Here is a 22729-nt window from a genome sequence, read left to right on the forward strand (position 1 = left end):
ATGGGAAAGCACTTCAGTGTCATAGGACCTCTTTTGGAATCATATGTAATAAATTATATATCTAGAATTATTTGGACTTCTCATCCTAGTTCAGTTCTGTTGCAATGGTAATGAAGAATAACTGACAACATTCCTGCAATGCTCACAGATTCCAGGTGCAGTCTCCTACTGAAATATTCAGCAGAATGTATCCATCCAGGTTATGAGAGCATACCCAGATGTTCTCATAGGGAGCACACAGAAAGGAGAGTAATTAAATAGGGGTTCTTTTGCCTTCTTAAGTCCGTGTACACAAAAATCAAAAACTAAATATGTGTAGAATGTCTACTTCATGGAGCAAGATGTAGCTTGTATTAGTATTCTTTCTTTCCTGGATGCAGCAATTTAAAACTGGAATGCTGAGAAGTGATGGAATATTTCAACTGATTGTCTTCTTTACCTGCTCCATGTGACAGGCAGCACATGCCAGTATTTGCAAACTGAATATAGCATTCATTTCTGCTAGCATTGGGTCAGCCTCAGTGACAGTCTTGACAAGGACATATTATTAGAATGCATCACAGGAGAATGTTCCCTCAGAAGTACTGCAAATGTGGGTTGCCAAAAGATTTGTTAACTAGGCAGCACTGCCAACAACAAGCATATCCTGAAAAAGTAGACCAGCTGTTTTACGGACACAATGGGAGCTCCTTATAGGTGGCATTTGATCTGCCAAGAGGCATACTCCACATGAAATTTCCATGGGTAAAATCTATGTTCCTCTTACCTCTGCACCAAGAAGCTGCAGGCACAAAATGAAGGAGTTGACTGAAGAGGCACTTATGCCATTTTCCATATTTCTTCAAGGAATTGGACAAGTTATGAGTTGGTAGCATAATGCAAAAGAATACTTAATGGAAGACAAAAATCTAGCTGAAGAGGTAGTAGCAACTACAACAGGAGCAATTTGTCTAGAGGTAGCTCAAAGCTCTTTCATTGTACATCTTCACCAATAAATGCCTATTTCCAGGAAAGGTTTAATTCAAAAATGGTTAGGTTGGGCAGACCTTTTGAGACTGGTCATCAGATTTTAATGAAGATATTTAATCCATGAGACAGTTTATGTGCTGTGGTGAGGTTTTTGTTATTAGTGCATATTAAATTAAAAGCAGATATTTTTCCTGAAATGATTTGCTATCTCAAGCAGAAAATTCCTCTGTCTGGAATTGCACAGAGATCTCACAAGACAGGACCACAACCAAAAGGTGGTCCTTTTTGGTTTTGGGCCCTATTATTAGGTAGTAACCTGGGGCAGGGTTGTGCGTGCAGACTCAATACATTCTCCAAGTCATGAGCTAGAGTCTTTCATATCACAATTCAGTTTCCTCAGTTCTGGGCAGTTGGTCAGTCCAGAAAAATGAAACTCATACTTTCTGGACAATAAAATTATAGGCTTCAGTTTCTTCCCAAAGTCAAATCTCCCCAGTCTTGTAGAGCCTTTTGTAGGATGGCAAATCCACTAAAGTAGCATAAGCATGGCAACATCTGGTAAAACCAACAGTGCAGAATCTGTTTGATACTTTGGCTGCCCTTTTCACACTTCTCTGAGCTTTCCTCAGTGGTACTGTATCTTTTCAAAGCTGAGTCTAATTCATTTTATATCCATCCCTTTTTTAGATGGCCTTTAATCTCTTTATTGAATAGGAAAATATGTCACATATCCATTAGGAAAATTAGACCCAGGTCACTAGAGTAGTCTGTGGGCATCCTCTCTCCTCTCTCTTTCATAATTCTCTCCACCATTAGGCAATAACAGCAACAAGTCATCAGACCATGGCAGGCTCCTTGCCTCAAGTTCAGGAAAAAAAATAAGGGTCCCACTGAAACTCTACAGGTGGTTTGTCCTCTGTGTCTTCTGGAGTTCAGTATCAAATGATTTATGAAAATGTGGCTTTCCTTTCATCTGAGAACCATTTAACCTGATCTGTGCTGTTTGGACTTTTTTCCACGCATGTAACTCTGTTCAGTGCCATACCTATACTCCTGAACAGGGCCTCTCAAAATGGGTAGGACAGTTTTCCCTCCACTCTTTCGATTTTCACAATCTTCATACTGTTGCAGTACTGTGCTTATATCCCCATCTCAGCATACAAACCTACTGTGCGTACCTTGCACATGACTATTTGAAAAACTGTTCCCATAACCCAGCAGTGAAAGGAAAAGGGAACAGTAATGACCTGTTCATAGTTCCTTTCATGCTGATTCATGCTGATACTGAAAATGCGTCTTTGCATTTTGAGCAAGGGGTTATAGAATCCAAACTGTAAACTTTCTCATGATTTTTCCACACCAAATGTCATAGAGGAGTGAGAGCAATGTGTTTCCTGTGCTTCAGAATTAGTTACAGGGTTTATTGTTTAAACAATCAAGTGTCCCGCATTTGATATAAATACACCTTCTGTCTTTGTGTACCTCAGGTGCTGTCACAGCAACTTTCCTTATAACATTTGCTGATGCATATCTGATGTGTACGGTTGGAGACAGAGTCTGATTGCAGCACAAGCGATCCCTGACCCCTGTTCCCTATCAGCACCAACAGAGGCCTGTTCATAACCTGATTTCTCTGTCCTTTCTTGATGCCAGGTAGATCAGCAGTTTTAGTGGTGGTAGTGTTGTTAGTGTTATTGTTAGCAATGTTATTGATAGTATAACAATATATTTTATATATTGGTCATACATTGGGCACAGATTGGTCATACCCGTGGATTTTTCTCACTGTAATGGACTGTTTGCAATGTGCACATACCTTCACTGTGTTGAGATACAGCATAGCCAATATGGTGTAACAAGGTTGTGATTTTTTGTGAATATTTCCTTTATTCTGATCAGAGATCTAGACAAGGTCCCACACTGTGACAGCCTTTGAGCTGTGAAACACTGCATGGTGAGACATCGTCCTGGTGTCATAGTGTATGGCTTCATACTGCAGGTCTCCAGGACACTTGAGCTCACTGGGTCAGCATGTCTGAGAGAACAGAGTTTTAATGCTACCCCGATGCACTCTCTCTTGTGGATGTGTTTGATAATCCAAATGCAGAACTGTATGCTTACTATGCTATTTAGATCTTCTCTTTCCCCTCCAATAGCAAGTTACTTCCTTTTCTTCTTTCTCTTCTATCCTCCTTCTCAGCCTCCTGAGCTTTGGCTTGCACAATTAATTCTCTTCACCAAAGTTCTAACTTTTAAGGGTGGTAAGCAACTCGTTATACCTCCTGACTGCAGGAATCTGACAAATGACTGAAGGTCTCCCCTTCGCATATCTTAGTAATAGCAGTGGTAGTAGCAGCAATAACATGTAATTAATGTACTGGAAATCTAGAGAGGACAGAGAAATTAGTATGTGTGTACAACCACTACAGCAAGAGGAGTACTGGTATGAGTGAAGAGGCATATGCAGCCTTTGCCACCATTCTTGAACAAAAACTATGTCAGATATGGGAGAGTAAGTGGAAGTTTTTAGCTGTTTAGCAATGTTTCACATTGCTTTCTCCTTTTCCTTCATATTGTATAGGTCTCAGTTACATGCCTTGCAGGTTTTGATAAATGAAGGTCATGAATTCACATGAAGCTGTCTTTCCTTCATGGAAACTAGCACATCTCCCTTTTCCTGCTGGATCCAGATAATGTGAGCTGTTCTATCAAGAACCAGACAAACAATCACTATTTCAGGTTTCTCTTCAGGGTTTCTTGCAGTCATTAGGCTCTGCAATCCTTCATCCTTTCTGACATCCCCCTGTGCATTTATTAGCTTTGGCTTCATCTTACAGATGGAGAAACTTAGAGAACAGCTTGAGCAGGGTCCCATCATAAACCCATGACAGGAGGAGCATGTGCATCCTGAGCATCCCTGGACAGACACATTTATACCAACTAGAAAGAAACCTATGGGAATTAGTAAGATATTGTTTGCAATATCATCTAGCAATCTAGTCTAGCAAAAAATCTTGTTTGCAATCTTGTCTAGCAACATGGACTGCTGCAAAAATAATCTTTCCTCTGGGGATGTGAAGATTAAGATTAAGATTTGTGGAAGATTTTTTTCCTGATATCTTTTTCCTTTTTTGTGTTCCTGCCTGGGAACTGAAAGAACAGTGGATTGCTCTGGGTCTGAGGGAAAGGTGGGAGAATGGTCATGATAGCGGAAGCATTTAAAGAACTGAGTGTACATAAAAATTCAATTCTATACCTTTGGGCACTGAATTATTTACAGTAAACTTCCATTTAGACCTTGATGCCCATTTTTCATAGCTGCACATCTCAGAAATGCTAAAGTACAAGACTAAGTCAATGCTCCTGTAAAAATAACATGTCAGAAAATAAGTTTTGGAGTCTGCTTATTTCCCACTAAAACAATACCAGTATCTATTTAAAGATTCTAGAAGTCTAATGAAAGGTCTGCTTCTATTAGTAAATGCTTTGCATGTTGTATTTTCTTTGTGGAAATTACCAGTCAAATTTCTGCATGGTTGAAAGAATATAACAGTGACTAGTAATATTAGTCACAGCAGGTCAACAAGAGGTCAGCTGGATCTGTGTAACCTGCTGCCAAGTTCAAAGGCCATTTTTACCCATAATTCACATACACACCAAGCCAGAAGTAACCTATTTGCAACCTTTTGTTGGATTCTTACAGTACAATGGAAAAGTATTTATCCACACAATTTCCATTCATGGAGATTGAAGGAATCCTGAAATCTTGCTTCAGTAAGACAAGTTTAGTGTCACTGCGTTCATCTGACTTTATCAGTGTTATCTCTATAGTACTGATAGAATACTCTCAGTTAACAAATGAGACCTTGTCTGAAGATCTAAGAGGTATTAGAAAAGATGGAGTGAGATGTGTTTGTCTCCATCCCATCTGATCCTCTTCTGCTAATCTGCCGATGCTGCTATTACTAGAGGTGCAACTGGAAAGAACTGCATGCCTGCTGTCCATGTTAGTATGAGCTAAATTATCAAAAGTATTTCAAACACATTTGGAATCTAGCTCCTAGACAAGGCTTCCTTCCCTTCCTTTCCCCTCCAAAAGAAAGCCAACCCAATCTCAAGCAAATGAAGTGCAGGCCTAATGCTATAAATAAATATTCATCAGGAACATACATGTATGTCAGAAAGGAAAAGAAAAGCAGTTGTGTATCATGGGTCTGTTATATCTCAGTCACGTAACTCAGAGATTGAAAGTTCACAATCTCATGAAGCTTATCTTTAGAAATCTTCACCTTGGTAATGGAAACATATCTTAAAGTATTTTAAAATGGCACTCGTTTGAAATCTAAAATCTAGTCACTCTGCATCTGAGTGATACACATGCCATATGGAATAACAAGCATTCTTTGAAATCAAGAAGAAGACAGTTCAATTCTTACTGCTTTTGACAATACCACCTGAAATATTGCAGCATTTTAATCATTTAAAACGAATTGCTGTCAAAGGGACAGAAAACTCAATCTAACTTTTTTTATCCACTTCTATAATTTAATGTGAACTCGCTTATACTTATGTTTACACATACTAGAGTGTGTGAAAATCCTTACAGTTGTACTTCCCAACTTCTTGACAGTTTTCCCTTTAAATATATAAAAATGTTTTATTTTTTTCTGTTTTACACCAGAAGCCTGAATATTGTTCCTTGTTTCAAATCCTATTTTCATTTTAGTTAAAAATATCTGTGCACAGATTTAGATTTTTAAAAAGAAGTACCATAAAACCCCTTCTTGCTGCCATTATGATTCCCAGAGTTCATTAGAGACAGTGTGAGGCAGCTTGGTATGCCCAGCACATTTGGTTTTTGTACTTTGACTGCCTCATTCACTCTGAGACTTGCCCTTTTATTTCAGAGCTCTCCCATTGCCTTTCACTCCTTAATGGTTTGGAACTAGAGAACAAAAAAATCTAAATGACCAACTTCTAAATGTAACCCACATTCCCATGCTCTAAATGGTGTCCATTTTCTAAAGGGTGATCTTAGTAAAGCTAGCTGTCCCTTTGGTCATACATTATAACTAAGGATTTTTATTGGCCTCAACCTTTCTGACCTGAAGTTGCTCAAGAGATTTGTGCTGAAACCATGCTGTCTGTTGTTTGAAGTACAGCGTCAGAGCAGAACATCTTTTGGAAATTATCCAAAGATTTCTGGTGAAATGAAGTTGGATAAATTAAGTTTTTTAGGACCTAAAGATGAACCTTAGATGTGATATCTTTAGAATTTCTGAGTCCAGATAAGTCAGATAAAACTCTTAGAAAAGCAGTAATTTTGGTATGTTCATTCAGCTTGGAAGAAATCAGTCATGGGAAACATAAATTTTGGAAGCAATTCATTTAATCCAGTAATTAAAAAATGTCATATATCTCAGAAATTGAAAGGCCATGATTTTATAAACCTCGTTTTTAGAAACCTTCACCTTGGTATGGAAAAGCATTTCAAAATAGCACTTACTTGAAAACCAAAATCTACCTTTTTATATAGAATCTATTCTAGGGTCAACCATTTCCCCAGGCTCATCCTGTTCTGGATCCCATCAGTTTTTCCAATTAATCTCAAGCATAACAGCTTTGAAACCTTCCTGTTTCCAACTGCAACTCAACACTAAACTGTAAGCCAGCTGCTAACCTGATCTATAGTGCATTACAAGGAAAGGCAAGTGTCAGTTCATAGATGAGTTAGCCATTCCAGCTGAGTTATCCTAAAATGTAGCAGCTTAATAGACACACTACTGGTTGCTTTCAGAGTTTTACAGCTTTTACTGTAAGAGAATAGCACATGACAAAGTTACTTTCTTCCTGCTGCTTTCCATGAAGAAGCCTCTCTCTGTTTTGGGTTAGTCACTCACCCAACATCAGCTCCTATTCCATGTCAGAAAACACAGCTTCTCCACCTCAGAGAACAGAGAAAGCTTCAAAAAACAGTGTTTCAGTTTTACAGGCCAGCTCTGGTGGCAACTTCTGAGCTTGTGTCTAAAGCAGATGTATGAAAACACCATTATAAAGAGAATATTATTGTTTCAATGAGAACAATGAAGTACCTAATTAGCAAGTTAACAAGTTACACTAGGATTTATGCTTATAACATATCTCTGTTTGCTGATATAAACAGGTTGGCTGTGCCCTCTCTCACAGTGTGAAGTGGTGATATGAGGCCCAGTGTTACAGATGACTAAATTTTCCTGAGCAGAGCATCCAGCAGCATGCCAGTGCTGTGTCTTATCTCACATTGCCTGCCTAAAGCCACCAGGCACTGGCACATTAGGTATCCCTGAGCCCAAGTTCCTGACAGCATCGTGGTCAGGCTTAGCAGACACTGCCATCTGCATTCAGAAATGTGTCAGAGGAGGCAGGCTGGAAGGAAATCTGGCAGGAGAAGCTCTGTGTTAGAGCATTTTCTGAAGAATCATGAGATCCAGGCCCAGTGTCCTCAGGAGAACCAACCCTCCAGGCATGTTCTCTTTTGACTTTCCCAGAATTTAAGGAACTTAGAAAAGGTCATCTTATCCTCACGACCTCTTAACTGAGCTCCCAAAATGATGTGTTGAAAAGCAGAACAAAATCTTTTCGCATATGCAAACCTTTCTTATAACCACTGAACAGACAAAAGCAAAAGTTTCTGAATTCAGCCGGATGCGAGACTGAGATGAATAGTGTAAGCTGCTTTTGCCTTCTGTGTCGAGAATCTTTCATTTTCCCCTTGTCTCAGCCCTGGTCTCATCTCCTCTGTTTCCCTCCTTCTCACTCTGTGTTATTTTTGTTTCACTCTCCCAGGTATAATTTCCGAGGCTTCCGCTGGCTCCAGGCTATGATCTTTGCCATAGAAGAAATAAACAGTAGCCCAAATCTCCTTCCCAACATGACCTTGGGATACAGGATATTTGACACTTGCAATACAGTCTCTAAAGCCCTTGAGGCCACTCTGAGTTTTGTGGCTCAGAACAAGATAGACTCCTTGAACCTGGATGAATTCTGCAACTGCTCAGAACATATCCCTTCCACCATTGCAGTCGTGGGGGCAACCGGCTCTGGGGTCTCCACCGCCGTGGCCAATCTGCTGGGACTCTTTTACATACCTCAGGTATGCTTTCACTTGTCTTGCTTAGATTACAGGTGTGGCCTGCCTCTCTGCTCTGCAGTGCTGCCAGGTGTATGGCGCAGCTGGGGATATTGCTGTTTGGAGAGGGGTACATTACAGAACAAGGATGGAGAACCACACTGCTGCTTATGTGCTCTGTCTCTGTTTCAAACATAAGAAGGTTTGGAAATGGAGAGGCCCTAACTGTATACAGTAACTGAATACATCCTAGGAGGGTTAAGGGGCAAGGCAATGATGGGAAGCACTGTCTTTCAGAGTGGGACAATGGTTTATATAACAGAAAACAGCCTTATTTACCTCCAAATGTACTGTGTCACATCAAAATGAATACTTTTATTAGTAACAGATACGAGCCTTTGGTCTCAGATGTGTCAGATACATATTTGGACCAGTACAGGCATATTCAGAGGCTGTGCCAGGTCCTCCGTTCCACTCTCTGCCACCCACCAGAAGGGCTCAAGCAAAGTTCAACCTCCATGGCTAGTTAGATCTTTGCCACTTCACATAGACCCTCAAGGAGAAGGTCAATACAAAATATGTGATTGTTTTCTTATGGGAGAACTATTTCTTGCTAGAAATTTGTAATTCCCCCCAAAAAAAGATTGCCAGGCAGCCAGTAATGACATCCAGCCAACAGCAATATTGTAGCCTAGGAGGAAAGTAGAGGTTTAGAAGGGTAGAGGATGAGCAGTTTAGCCTGTGACCACTGGTAATTTAGACAAGTCATTGTCAGGTGCCAACTATGACAGCTTAGTTGTGATGTTGTTTCACTGTGGTCACTTTCTAGTTATGCCCACCTTGCATGGAGCTTGGTAAGGCAGACCTCATTCATTGCCAGACACACTTACCTCTGTCAGTATCTCTGATTATTCAAGTAGGTGATCTGTAAAGTTGTTGTTTCTGCTGATCAGGTGCTGTGAAGGGTTGTTCTGGGCTGGCCTGCCTTTCTTTGACCTAGGGACTCCAAAACATGGTTTGTGAGAGTATGTGCGTATGTCCCAACTTGTTCCTGGGTCATCTGCGTGGCAGTGTAGTTGTGCCAGCTGCTGTGCCATAGCATCCTTCATGCAGTTTGCTGACTCTGTTGGGACCAGGGACAGTAACCACAGTCCCACGCTTTTGTTTGACAAAGCTGTTGCTCTGCCAAGACCCTAAGCAAAATTAGAGGCTGGCATATTATAGCCTAATGTTGCTGTTGTTGATTTTAGGTTTCCACACTGAAGACAACTTCTGAAAAGTGCTTGGCTTTATGCATTTAGGTGTTGCCTTGCATAGCCTAACGTTTCTTGTTCCCATTCTAAAATGAGTGTTGGTGCCAGAGCTTACAGAAGGCCTTGTGACAAGATTGCATCACACTGTTCTCTTACTCGGCCCTGAAAGGATATATCATTATTTCAGCCAGGGTTCTAATTCCCATCTATACCACAAATGAAGAAGGAAGAATTTTTGCCTGCCTGGTGCACTGTAATATATCTTGTCTACTTAATGTTCTTATTAGCCTGATTCCCTTGCAGGAATCTGAAGAAATGGACATTGGGTGTCTGAGCAGGAAAGAATGGTTTAAGCTACAACCAACATCTAGATATTGCCCAGAGCAGCATTGGAAGGTGGCGTGTAATAAACACTGTGGTGGCATTTTAAGTCATACTGTTAATTTACACAACATGTTACCAGGTTAACGAGGGCTACTGAGAAGGGTTGGTGGGTTTGACTGTACCTAATAGATGTTTGCAGTTCTCGGAGTTTTTCTTTGAACAGGGAATGATGTTTATGCTATAAGGAAGTAGCCTTTATCTAGTGGTTACAGAAATGGGTAGAGGTCAGTAGGTTCAGTTCGCAATGTGGAATGAAATTTCAGACAGGTGGCTGGAGTCTGACAACAGAAAGCAGGCTTTTAAACTGGGAGTTGTTGGGGAGCATTAGAATATGCATTATCACTGCCATTTACTGCAAGCCATTAGCAAATCCATGTTTAATAAACCCTACATTTCAGTATAAGATGGAAGTATATTTTACAGTTAATCTAAGGCTCATTACTCATCCTGTTGACATAGAAACCGAAAATGTTACGGCTTCTGTTCTATTTCTTAGTATCTTACTTCAGTGTACCCTATTAAATTGCTAGTGGTTAAGAATAAGGGGACTCATTAAAGATAGACTTTTTCACATTTAAAAGAGATGCCAGGACATTTGCTGAAGTTCCCAAACCAATGGGCACTGCTAAGGTCTAAACAGGGAAGCCACTGTGACCTCGTCTAAGGTCACCTCCCTTGGAGAATCCAGGCCTTGCTCTGGAACACAAATAACCCTGGAGAGGAAATTCACCTCTTACAGCACCTGCGGGATTGGGGTACTTTGCTTGTACCTTCTGGCATGAGGTTGCAGGAGATAAGGGTAGTTCTGGGTAGGAGCCTGTCCAGGGGAGAGCACAGCTCTGTGAAAGGACAATATGTTCCTGTGGCCCTTGAAACTGCACTAGGAAACCTCCTTCTTTTCTTTCTTCTTGCAGAAGCACTAAATGCCAGATTTTAAGGAAGAGATAAGGTTTTATGTAAATTTCCACTTTGTACAAAATGAACTGTTTATAGAAGACTTTTCAAAGTGAGAGGCAGTCCTAAAGAGTTCAGATACCAATCTCAAAATGCAAAGATAAGTGAGATTTAAAACTTCATATCTTTAAACTATTCTGTTTTGGGTTTTATTGTTTCCCTACTTACAGAACATCCAAATTATATCTTAAAAGCATATGGCACTTGTTCTGCATACAAAAAAGAAAACATTTCTTGATAGTTTTAGTAAAGGAAATAAAATCCCATTTTGATGGCAAAACATGGTGGCTCATAGAGTGAGGAATGTCTACTGGCTTCTTTGCTGATTATGTCCGGCAATCGGTAAATCATGCTAAGGTAATGACTAGCATTACCTCAACACTCCTCAGGGTCAAGGCCACTGATGCATATCACATCCTTACTTCAGCTGGCAGGGGTTGTAAATATGGCCTATGTAAATATGCCTATGGTTCCTGATGGAGCCTGTTTAAGGATGGGGACAGAGGTGACAGGAGAATCAGTGCCACCCATGGCTCACCTCCTCATCATTCTCCCAGGATGGTGTCAGAGTCATGCTCCCTCTGACCCTTGGCCTTACAGGAGGGCACACACTTGCTCCATCCACTGAGGTCTGAGCAGCTGCTTCTCCCTGTGTGTCTCTGTAGGACATCCAGAGGTACAAGTACATAGTCTCTTAGATCGTGTGCAACCACAGGCCAAGAGAACATGGCTGACCATGTGGTGCCAGTCTTCCGTTCATCCCATCTGAGGTTGTACAGGTTGACAGTTAATCTACGCAAATGTTGGCATTTTATTCCCAGGCAGTTCACTTCATGGTCTCGTTTACTTGTCTGCTGTGCTCTTGCAGGTCAGCTATGCCTCATCCAGTCGTCTTTTGAGCAATAAGAACCAGTTTAAGTCCTTCCTCCGCACAATCCCCAACGACGAGCATCAGGCCACCGCGATGGCAGACATCATCGAGTACTTCCGCTGGAACTGGGTGGGGACAATTGCAGCTGATGATGACTATGGACGGCCAGGGATTGAAAAGTTTCGGGAGGAGGCGGAGGAGAGAGACATCTGCATCGATTTTAGTGAGCTCATCTCCCAGTATTCAGACGAAGAAGAGATCCAGCAGGTGGTGGAGGTCATCCAGAACTCCACAGCAAGAGTGATTGTTGTTTTCTCCAGTGGCCCGGACCTGGAACCACTCATCAAAGAGATCGTCAGGCGAAACATCACTGGCAAGATCTGGCTGGCAAGTGAGGCCTGGGCCAGCTCTTCCCTGATAGCCATGCCAGAGTTCTTCCGTGTCATTGGCAGCACCATTGGGTTTGCACTGAAGGCAGGACAGATCCCAGGCTTTCGTGAGTTCCTGCAAAAGGTGCATCCCAAGAAATCCACCAACAATGGCTTTGCCAAGGAATTTTGGGAGGAGACATTTAACTGCTATCTCCCCGATGGGTCCAAAAATTCTCCAGCTTCAGCTTCCTTCCACAAGGCCCATGAAGAGGGCTTGGGCATTGGAAACAGTACAACTGCCTTTCGACCTCCATGCACAGGGGATGAGAACATCACCAGTGTGGAGACACCATACATGGACTACACACACTTGCGGATATCCTATAACGTGTATTTGGCAGTATATTCTATTGCCCACGCTTTGCAGGATATATATACCTGTACCCCTGGGAAAGGGCTCTTCACTAACGGATCCTGTGCAGACATTAAGAAGGTTGAGGCATGGCAGGTAAGTTCTTTGTTGCTGTTAAGGCATACCTGTGCAAGATACTCATAGAAAAAAAGAAAAGCTGTCCTGGAGCGCCTCCAGGCTGCCTGGGGAGGGGTGCCTTTCACAATCCTGGGTCTTGGACAAACAGTCAGGCTCCTAGGATTTAGCATATCACTGCAGGCAATTTAGGTCCACCTTGCAGTGAAAGTAATTTGTGTAAGGTTTGCCTGCAGTGGAAGGGGTTTAAACTAAGTTAAATTTTCTTGTATTCGCTACAGGCCAAAAGTGCACACACACACAATTACCACAGCTTGGCTGACACAAGGTAATTTGATCATATATTAAGCCCTTACATAAACAAGAGGGTCTGGAGAGAACACATAAACAAGGAAAACAGTTTTTAGAGTTCATTGTCTTTGGCAAGCTCTACAGGTTTTGCAATCCCACAGCAATTTTCCATACAGGCCATATTTTTTTTCCACAGTTTTCAGCTTATATAGGATCAAACTAAAGCAGATTGAATAATGAAGAAAAATAATGTGTGGCCGTTGGGCAAATAATAGATAAATAATAGATGGCAATGGTATTTGTGAACTGATAAAATGATATTAACAACACATTCACTAATTCAGTTGATAAATTCTGCTCACTGGTTTATGGATAATATTCTGGCATTCTGGTCTTCTGATCCTTTATTAATACTCTATATCCTGTCGTGCATTTGACTGTGCTATCTAATGCACTATTCATTGTGTGTTTAGACTATCCAGTACATTCTCAAATAGAAGGATTAGATTTAAGGTTAACAAATGAAAATATGCCAAATATGCAGCAAATTAGTTGCCCATTTCTGGTCATGACATAAAACTTGGATCCCAAACTGAAATCTGAAAGATTCTGAAATCAGAAGAACACTAATGAATGAAAAGAGGATCACAAGCATGTTTGTTTGTGTAATTCCCTCTGTCTGGGATAGACTAACCAAACTAGAGGCTGCCCATGACACAGACTTTGCAGATATTGGGTCAGCATTCACATGTGTGAACTGCAGTTTGGTTTCTGTCTGTTCTCGGTAAATGCATAAACATCAGTCAAAACAAAGTAAAAGATTCTTCTTGGCAGTTTTGAAAACTGCACTCTTTAGCTCTAGGTACCTAATTTGGGTCTGCCAAAGACATTTTACTTGGAGTTATTGAGTGCAGGTTTCGACCCTAGTGTAGAGGAATTCTGCAATTGCTGGCTCTGAGGTTTCTGTCTTTCAATGCTATTTTGCTTTTCAGGAGTATACTGGCAGAATTGGGCAAGTCATAGACAGATTTAGCTTTAATTTGTATTGCTAAAAGTGTTTCAGAATAAATATATTTTTAAATTTATTCCCTCATGCTTTGTCGCCTTGGAAAGAAAAAAGAATGGGATATTCACAATAAATTGCAGTAATGTGTTTGTTGAGGATTCCAAAACAGGGAAGAATGTCTTTTTTTTTTTATTTTATTTTCTTGTCTGGTACTGAAGGATAGCTATATCAAAATGTAAAGCACACTGATCCAGGCTTCCTGGCTTATAGCACCAAGAAAGAGTTGGGGGGAAGAACAGGACTGGATAGGAATAGCAGGTGCTACAAGGGAGCAGTGCATATCTGATATGACCACCATTATGTGGTGTTGGCTGTCAAGCATATTTGCTATTTGTGCATTTTTTCACTTCATTTCAACATCAAACTTATGAATAGCAGGTAAATGCCAAATCTGTGAGCACACCTACTTCACATTGTAGCTCATTGTAGCCCCTTGTAGCTCATTACATTCAGGAAGCTTTCCTTAGCCACAGGAGTAATGAGTTTACCTCACAAACCTCCATCCTCCAGCATCTCCAGAGAACACTTTTCTGAACAACCAGAATCTAAGACTGAAGAAAACCTTACTGCAGAAATTAACTTCCTGGAACACAGCAGTTCTGTGGCTGCTCACTTTTCATACAATCACTTCAATGGTTTCTTAGTAGAAAGCAATCAGCAGGAGTGAGAAAGGTGTTAGGAAGCCTCCCTGCCAGACACTGGAGGCAGCAGCCACTAAGTGTCTGAAATCACTGACCAGGTGGTGTGTGTGACAGACAATGCAATCCCTGTGAACTTGTGGCTCCATTATCCTGAATTCCTTTCCATGGTTGTCTTTGCCAGCAGGGTCAGTGGCTGGTGAGGATAAATAGTGTGTTCTGCTTTATAATTTCATATAGTTTGAATTTGTTTCTTTTCAGTGATATTATCCCACTAACTCATAAGAGTTATTTTTTTTTTATTGTCTGCTAGTATATTATGTACTTAGAATACAAACCTTTTAGAGGAACTGTTATATATATTTTGTTCAGGGTGTTTGTGTGGATTTCTGTATAGAAATAACATTTTTATCTCAGTGATCATTTCATCTGAACTGGATAGCATGAGGCCTGGCACAGAACCGTGAGCCAGCTAGATACGCATTCTCATTCACTGGTGGACTGTGATATTTTTAGAAGCGTGTATTGAGTAAAGCTAATTCTGTTTGTTTCGCTGGTTCATGGACTTGCTTTCCCCAGACACAGGCTCTCCCATAAGCTATAGAACAGTATGGCAAGGGTACAGCATGAGCTCAGGCCTCCTGCACTGAAGCTTCTTCCCTACCTCTTTGTCCAGTTTATCAGTAACAGCTCCAATAGTCTGCTGTTACAGCCCCTCTTTTCTTAACATCTTCTTTGATAGAACAAATCCACATTTTTGAACAAACAGCTGATGGGCTTCTCTTTCTGTCTCAGAATAAAATTGTTGTGATTCAGTAGGGTTTTGAGAAGGCTCTTGCGAAGGCAAAAGTGTGCAGTCACAGGGTCATGGAGCAGAGCATCCTTAGATGGACTATTTTCAAGTTGTGATTTTACTGGAAGCTGTAAACTTTGGCAGGCTCATGAGTAAAAAATGAGATAGCTCTTCTAGTCACTGAGGCAAAGATGTACATGCTGAAAAATGGTCTGTCCAAATGGTTAGCAGATAAAGGACACACTCAAGTAAATTATGCCTGGTAAAGAATGCCTAGAAATCTGATTGACCTCAGACTTTGTGAAAAACTGCCTTATGCTGTTCAACCAAAATTTAAGAAAATAATTAAATAATTAGAAAAAATCAAATATGAATTGGCTTCAACTTATTGGATTCTGTGAGGCCTTAAAGAAGGGAGTGTTTCCTTAGATGACATACATCTCTCCAGACTTTTGAACCTAAGCGCTTATCTAATCAATTTTGTGTCTGTTGAACTATATAGGCCGGTTGGACAATTAAAATGGTGTACTGAAAACAACTGCGTTGTGAAATACAGAGCAAGATAATTTCAAAACAGGTATTAACTTAGGCTGGTATGAAACTTAGTCGTTCAGGAAGAATTGCTGAAGGCAGTTTCAGATCCTGTTGGGACTTTGAATAGACTGACTATAAAGAGTTGTTACTGGAAAGTGACAGCAAATGGGTGCAGAGAGCCTCATATATTGATTAGATCTCTGCACAGATGGGTAAAGATGGCATTAAACACCTCCCAGAAGAGACATTTCAATCAGATGTGGATTATGGTGCCTAAAAACACTGAGCTTGTAGGATAACTACTGGCTCTACTAATAGCTTTAATAATTGGACAATTCACAATATACCACTTAGAACTAAATTTAGACTTAAATTAATAAAAAGAACCCTATTTTAGGCTTTTAGATATTTTGCCATAACAGTTATTGTGTGGTATGTTGACATCCCAAGAGTATTAAAGCATCGTTTACTCAGTCAGGATTTCTGACGATAGATTCTTCACCATTAGTAAACACAGTTCCCTGGGCCCATGTGTGCAATGGATTAGTTCATATTGTGTTTGTTAAAAGTGGAAAACAAAGCAACTATGGCATTGGGTATAGACTAGGTGTCCACACTGGTCCTTTCATATGGTGGCTCTAGCTACAGATAGAAGCATATAGAGTACACTAGAGAGCACCATCCAATAGCACTGACAATGAGCTCTCCCTGTACTTGTGCTGCTGCTTTTGTCTGTATAGAGACAAAACCTTAATAGGAACCTCAAAAATGTTAAAATAGAGTCACTTGCTAAATGATTGTGCAGTTTACAATCCTTTGTATAATAAACCATGTAAATGTATATCACATTCAGGAGAGTAATCTTGATTCATCTAAGGCATGCTTTACATTAGATGTAAAGCCTGGGTATTTCACTTCTGAAGGGCTGTGCTTGCCAGCATACTTGTGTTGAACAAGATTTATTATCCCCAGCAGATGTGCTACCTAGCAGAGCTTTTTCTTTATTAGTACAGTCTATGGCAGGTCACAGCTCCTGTCACAGATCGTCTCTTATTTCTAGTTTGAATTTTTAACTAGCCTTTAGTTCCACTGGTCTCTATTTGGCCTTGTTCTATTAAAGTCCATCATATCTCTCAGTGAGGTGTTTATGCACATTGATAAATTATTCCTCAGTCTTATCTTGGTAATTTAAACAGAGTAAATTTAGTTCATAAGATACTTTATCTGGTTTATTTCTGTATCTTGTCCAGTTACTCATCCTTTTTGACACATTTTCAGCCTCAACCAGACAGTGGAAAAAAAGTCCCACATTTACATACACTTATTACTTCTTCATTTATACATGAACAAGTCACATTAGCCTTCCTTACCATGGTGGAAAGGCTGCAGTGAATTGCCTGTAATGCTTTACAGGATGTGATACCCTTTCTGTGCCTGTGGCAGGAATTTCTTATGCCTTAACACGTAAGTCTGAATTTTACCACATTAAACCCAGATGTGAGAGAGCAACCTAGGGGGAATGATTTGTCTTTGTTGTTATTTACCCTTACATTAATCCATTTGTTTTCTGCAAGTTCTCCCAGCAGCACTTCTGTGTTTGCTGCCAGAGTACTGAAGGACATATTGGATAGCTGAGTTGTTTACTGAGCCTTGAGGAATTCTCTGTGAATGGATGGTTTGCTTTTAGAAATCTGCTGGTAAACCTTTAGGAGGATGCTTTACATTAAATGTAAAGCCTTGGTATTTCAATTCCAAAGGGTTGTGTTTGACAACCAAACTTGTATTAACAAGACCCTTATTTCTCAAAGCTTTACTGACTGGTAGCAATTATGTGTCTGTCCTGTAATTTTGTATTAGTTCATCCTCAACCCCTAACTCTTGTTTTCCCATTGTTTTTCTTGGGAGTGAGGTCAGGTTAACCAGTCTGATTACAGAGGAGGACATACCTCTGCCTTTTATTGTCTTCCTTTGGCCCCTGTTGCAAGCCCATCAGAGGCTGACTCTAGAGTGTCCCTTTGAGCAGTGGTGCATGTCCTACATGGGCTGATACAGAGGAAAACTTCAGACATGCTCCTGGCTATGCATTACACTTGAATGTATACTAGAAATGTGGGTTTTGATTGCTGTGGAATAATATTAGGTAGCATACTGACTTTGTCATTCAAGGCCAGTGGCATTTTTATGTGTATATTGTAATCCAGCTGTATTAGCACTCTTCTTATTGCTAGTAGAATGCTGTGAAGAACTGTCTGCTTCTGTCAGTCTTTTAGATCCAATTTAAATTGCTCAGGCTGTTCTCTAATCTCTTTTTAAGGACCTTCCACTTCCATTAATGTCATATTATGGCTTCAAAGCAAGTGCCCTTGGGATAAGAACATCCTGTGTGTTTTTCTTTCTGATAGTGAGTGCAATAACACATCACTCATTCTGCTTTCCTGCTCCTTCACCATCCTCTTTATCTGTCTCTTTCAATCTTACGTCATGAGGGTCTGGCATACGTGACACCCTCTTCATTTTAATACATTCAAGACGTTTCTTAATACACCAAATGATTTTTTCCTATTTGTTCTCCAGGAGTTTGTATATGTGTTCTACTTTCCATTAGTATAATACTTGTGTTTCAGAGTCTTGTTTGAATGATCTCTGTTGAAGCAACACTCAGAGCACACCACAATAAACAGTGCTCTTTGAGATTTATTTGTATGATGAAGTCAGTGACATATCATTACCACCTAATTAATGAGCTTTTGTTTTAATGAACACAGACAAAACCTCTGAACTGATACTGGGTTTATCATGTATGCAGATCAGGCACAGTTGTTCCATCATTTCCTCTAGATTTTCAGTGGATTTTCTCTGTTCTGTTGGATACAGAGACCTCCATTATGACTGGCCTACACTTGTACATTACTGAGTCAGGTGACTAGTCAGAAAACTGTTTGATTTTTTGTATCCTTATATTCCAGGCCCAGGGATTCCCCATAGACATGATTTCTTCCTTTTGCTGACATGATTTTTGTCCTAAGTAATAGCAACTACATTAATTCCCACTGTATTTGTAAGGAGGGGAAAGATGCTGTCATTACAGGCATTTTTCTCCAGAAGTATAGGATCACAGACTTCCAGATGCATATTTAAATCCTACAGGCACTCCTCTTCATTGGTGGATCAGATGAAGTCTTCTTGGGATGGCACTGAACTGGGACCAAGGCTACCTCAGATGCCTTCGCTGCTGAAGTTACTCGGAGGAAGGACTCTTTTGGACTATACAGAACTAATCATACAATTTCATGCTGTGGGCTATACAAATATCTTGAGTTACCATCATACAGCTGGATTTTCATTTAAATCAGAAAGAGGGAAAAACGTCAGAGTTAAAACTCTTACCTTAGAATTAACCTAAGATTATTCTGAAATAGTGTTAAAACTTATTGCTATTGTCACCTCCATTCTCCCCTAGAGTTAATCAAATTCACTAGCTTCAGTTAAATCCAAGTTAGTTGCAACAACATTATCCAAATAAACATTTTGAAAGACTCAAAATGAAGTGAGTCTTTTTCCCATTAAAAAGTAATTACAATTAAAAATAGAACTGTGATTTGAAGGTCACATCTTTAAGTCTGACTTTAAAAAATACATTGCACTGAATTTCAATTGACTGGATTTCACATGCTGTTTTCCTACATAAATCTTTGAAAACTCCGTGGTTGAGATGTAATGCAGAGGATGTTGCCACTCTGTTTATTTGCTCTTGTATTACATACATTCAATCAAAGCTAAGCAAATGAAAATTTTCCTGCTACACTTTTTTGAGCAAAATCATCATCCTTTATCATAGCATCCTTAAATGATGTGTTATTCACTACCAGCTTTGCATTATTTCAGTACCAGCATTCTATGGACAAGTGCTCATAGAATGGAAAAAACAATTTCACAAATGCTCAAACACAATGTACTTTACAGCTGTTCTGCACATGGCCAGCATTAATTTTTGAGGACCTTCAGGAAACAAAATATCTTGGTCCCATGTTTACTATGTCCTGTGCCCTCCTAACTGATACTTGCCAATTGGAAATCAAATGCTGTATGCCATGACCACTGGGCTAATACAATAGTCTTATAGCCCAGAAAGCCAGCCATATCCTGGTCTATATTAGATATAAGGAGAAAATTCTTTATTCTGAAGGCACTGGAACAGGTTTTTCAGAGAGGCTGTGGATGCCCCATCCCTGGAAGTGTTTAAGGCCAGGTTGGATGGGGATTTGGGCAACCTGGTCTAGAGGAAGGTGTTCCTGCCCATGGCAGGGGGGTTGGAACTAGATGACCTTTAAGCTCCCTTCCAACCAAACCTTTCTATGATTCTATGAAATCTTTCTTTAAACACTTCAAGAGTAGGAGTGACTGCAGATAATCATAGATAATCTGACCATAGATAATCACTGCAAAAGAAAAGGTAAGGCCATAGCAGGAAAGAGAAAAAAAAATGTGTGTTCACTATGGAAGAACTTGAGAGAACTTGAGAAGGTTCTTGAGTTTGTTCATTTATAGGGGACTTCTAGAGGATCTGTCTGATATTGCAGTGCATGTAGAAGAAGCTAGGGGACACAGGAGCATTCAAAACTTAATAACTACGTGCAAGTGAATAACATTATCCCAAGAGCTCTGCCAGAACTCATAGATGAAGTAGATGAAGTCCTGCCTATGGTGCCCAAACTCTTGTTTAAAACTGTGTTGGGCCCTGAGGCCTACAAAGATAGCAGGTGTGAAAATCATTTTTTAAAAGCTCTGGAGGAGATCCAAGCAACTAGCAAAGACTGACTGAGCCCATTATTAGAAATAGTACTTTAATAATAATAATAATAACAACAACAATAATAATGATAATAATAATAAAGCATGGAGGCAAAACAGAATATACTGAGGAGTTAGCATGACTTTTGTGAAAAGAAGTCCTATTTTACAAACCTCCTGAAGTTGTTTGAAGGCATCAGGCTGCATGTGGATAAGGGAGATCCTGTTTGTAGTGACAGCTCAGGCTTCTAGGTGGCTTCGTACGTTTGCCACCAAATTCATTCCTTTCATGGATAAACTGTTGTTTGAAAGACAATGAGCAAAGGAAAAAAATAAATGGTTGGTTCTGACTAATCACAAATGATATCTTCAAGACTGAACAGGTCCTCAGGTGGACTGCTCAGTTCTGGCTGAGCAATAATCAAAGAAGCAAATGGAGTGTTAAGAATGGTCCTACTGGAAAGGGGGCGGAGAGGAAAACTGTGCTGGAGCCATCTTATTAAGCCTTGGTGCATCTCACTTCAAAAATATGCAGGTCTCTGAATGGATGAGGTAGACTGGGAAAATTTGGAGAAGAGTCAATGGAGCAGCTTCTGTATAAGAAGCAGCAAAGTCAGATAGGACTCATCAGCCTTGGAACGAAATAGCTGAAGAGAGATCTGACAAAGGCTTGTAAAATCCTGAGATGTATGGAAAAGGTGATTTGCAAATCATGATTCTTTGTCTCTTCCAACATAAACACAAAGTGTATCAAAAGAGATTAGCATCTGCTCTGTTCCAACAAGTAGTTTTTGTCATAAAATGTAGATCTCTTTGCTAGGAAGTTGTGGATGTGAAAAGCTTGCACAGGTGCAGAACACAGATATGCATCATGGAAAAATAATCCACTATGGGTTATAAAGTACAAATAGCTTGGGCCCAGGAAATCACTGAGCTGCAAAATGTGTGAGTATTCTGGGGAAGTATCATGTCCCCTTTGACTCTTGCCTAGGCATTTGCTGTTTGGCTACTGTCAGAAACAGGTCCTGGGGAGATGGGCTGCTAGTCTGACCTACTACAACTGTTATGTTTTTATGCTCCTTGCAGTGGAAATAACATTACTCAGAATATCCAGTCTGGATAAAGCATGGGAGGCAACATGGCTGGGAATGGCTTTACCATGGGAATGGCCTTACCTGGCTAGGAGTGGCCTAGGAAGGTGGACTAGAAGGCACCTTACAAGTTCTTTCTGATAACAGGTGTTTTAATTAAAAGGCATTGTAATTCAGACAGAAGAAAAGGGGGAGAAATTACAGAAAGAAACATCTGAAGTCAGCAGCTTGTGGAACAGGCTCCCCACAGGCTTCCACCAGCTGCTGAAGGTGTACTCAAGCTATGAGGTCAACACTTTTTTCTGTAAACTCTTGGTTCCAGAATGCTATACATACACCCGTGACACATGCCGTTGCCCTCACTGAAGCAGGGTCTTTTAAGTCTTCATGAATTGAGTCCTGGGTATTTATGTTTCTATGTTTAGTTACAAAATATAGTGACATGTTTTTAACTGTAAAGCCTTTAGCTAATCATTAACAGACTGCTGCCTATAAGAGTGCAGCAGTAATTCTAGGCAAGCGTAGAGTCTACAACTTCCTCTTCTGAAGTTTAGTGCTTATATATTTCTTGGCTGTTTAAACTGTATTTTCATCCCATAGACATTAAAACTGGTTGTGTGATATACAGGTGACATCCTTGGATTTTATTACCTTCTAAAACAAGAACATGTCCTAGCAGTCACTCAGTTACTGGTTCACAAGGTGCCCCTCATAAATTCACACTTGAAGGCAAACTTTGGTATTTGCTGAGAGGGGAAACCTATTTTGTTACTCCTGTTGTCCTGATGCACCTCCGCTGTGAATTTTAAGGAACAGAGTGACTGAGATGAATGCTATGAAGATAGATTTTAAAAAAATATCCAGGGGATCCAGAAGTTTCTCTATCATTTGTCTCACTGACAGTAAGAACAGCCAGCCTCCTGCCTCTGCAGCTGAGCAGGAGAGGCAGGACTTAAACTGAAGCATCTTAAATACAGCTCTTGCAAGATTGTCCCTTAATGTGTGTAGTAACTTTAATCAAAAGAAATGTGTGTTCTGCACCTCCTGCCTATACAGATAAAGTTCAACCCAGCAGTGATACCCACTCAGGGCTAGTGTAGTTCAGCAGTGCTGCAGTACTGCATGAGA

General features: G+C 40.3%; 1 protein-coding gene across 3 annotated transcripts in view; it reads left to right on the forward strand.

Annotated features, from left to right (window-relative positions):
* CASR (calcium sensing receptor) overlaps positions 1 to 22729 on the forward strand; it is a 72439-nt gene that overhangs the window by 36711 nt on the left and 12999 nt on the right. For all 3 annotated transcript variants that reach the window (XM_082763881.1, XM_082763879.1, XM_082763880.1), the window contains exons 3-4: positions 7795 to 8101; positions 11537 to 12418. In XM_082763881.1, coding sequence (XP_082620007.1) covers positions 7795 to 8101; positions 11537 to 12418 — 1189 coding nt within the window. The remainder of the gene's footprint in view (positions 1 to 7794; positions 8102 to 11536; positions 12419 to 22729) is intronic.

This window comes from Aythya marila, assembly GCF_965140915.1.
Source record: "Aythya marila genome assembly, chromosome: 1".
NCBI lineage: Eukaryota > Metazoa > Chordata > Aves > Anseriformes > Anatidae > Aythya > Aythya marila.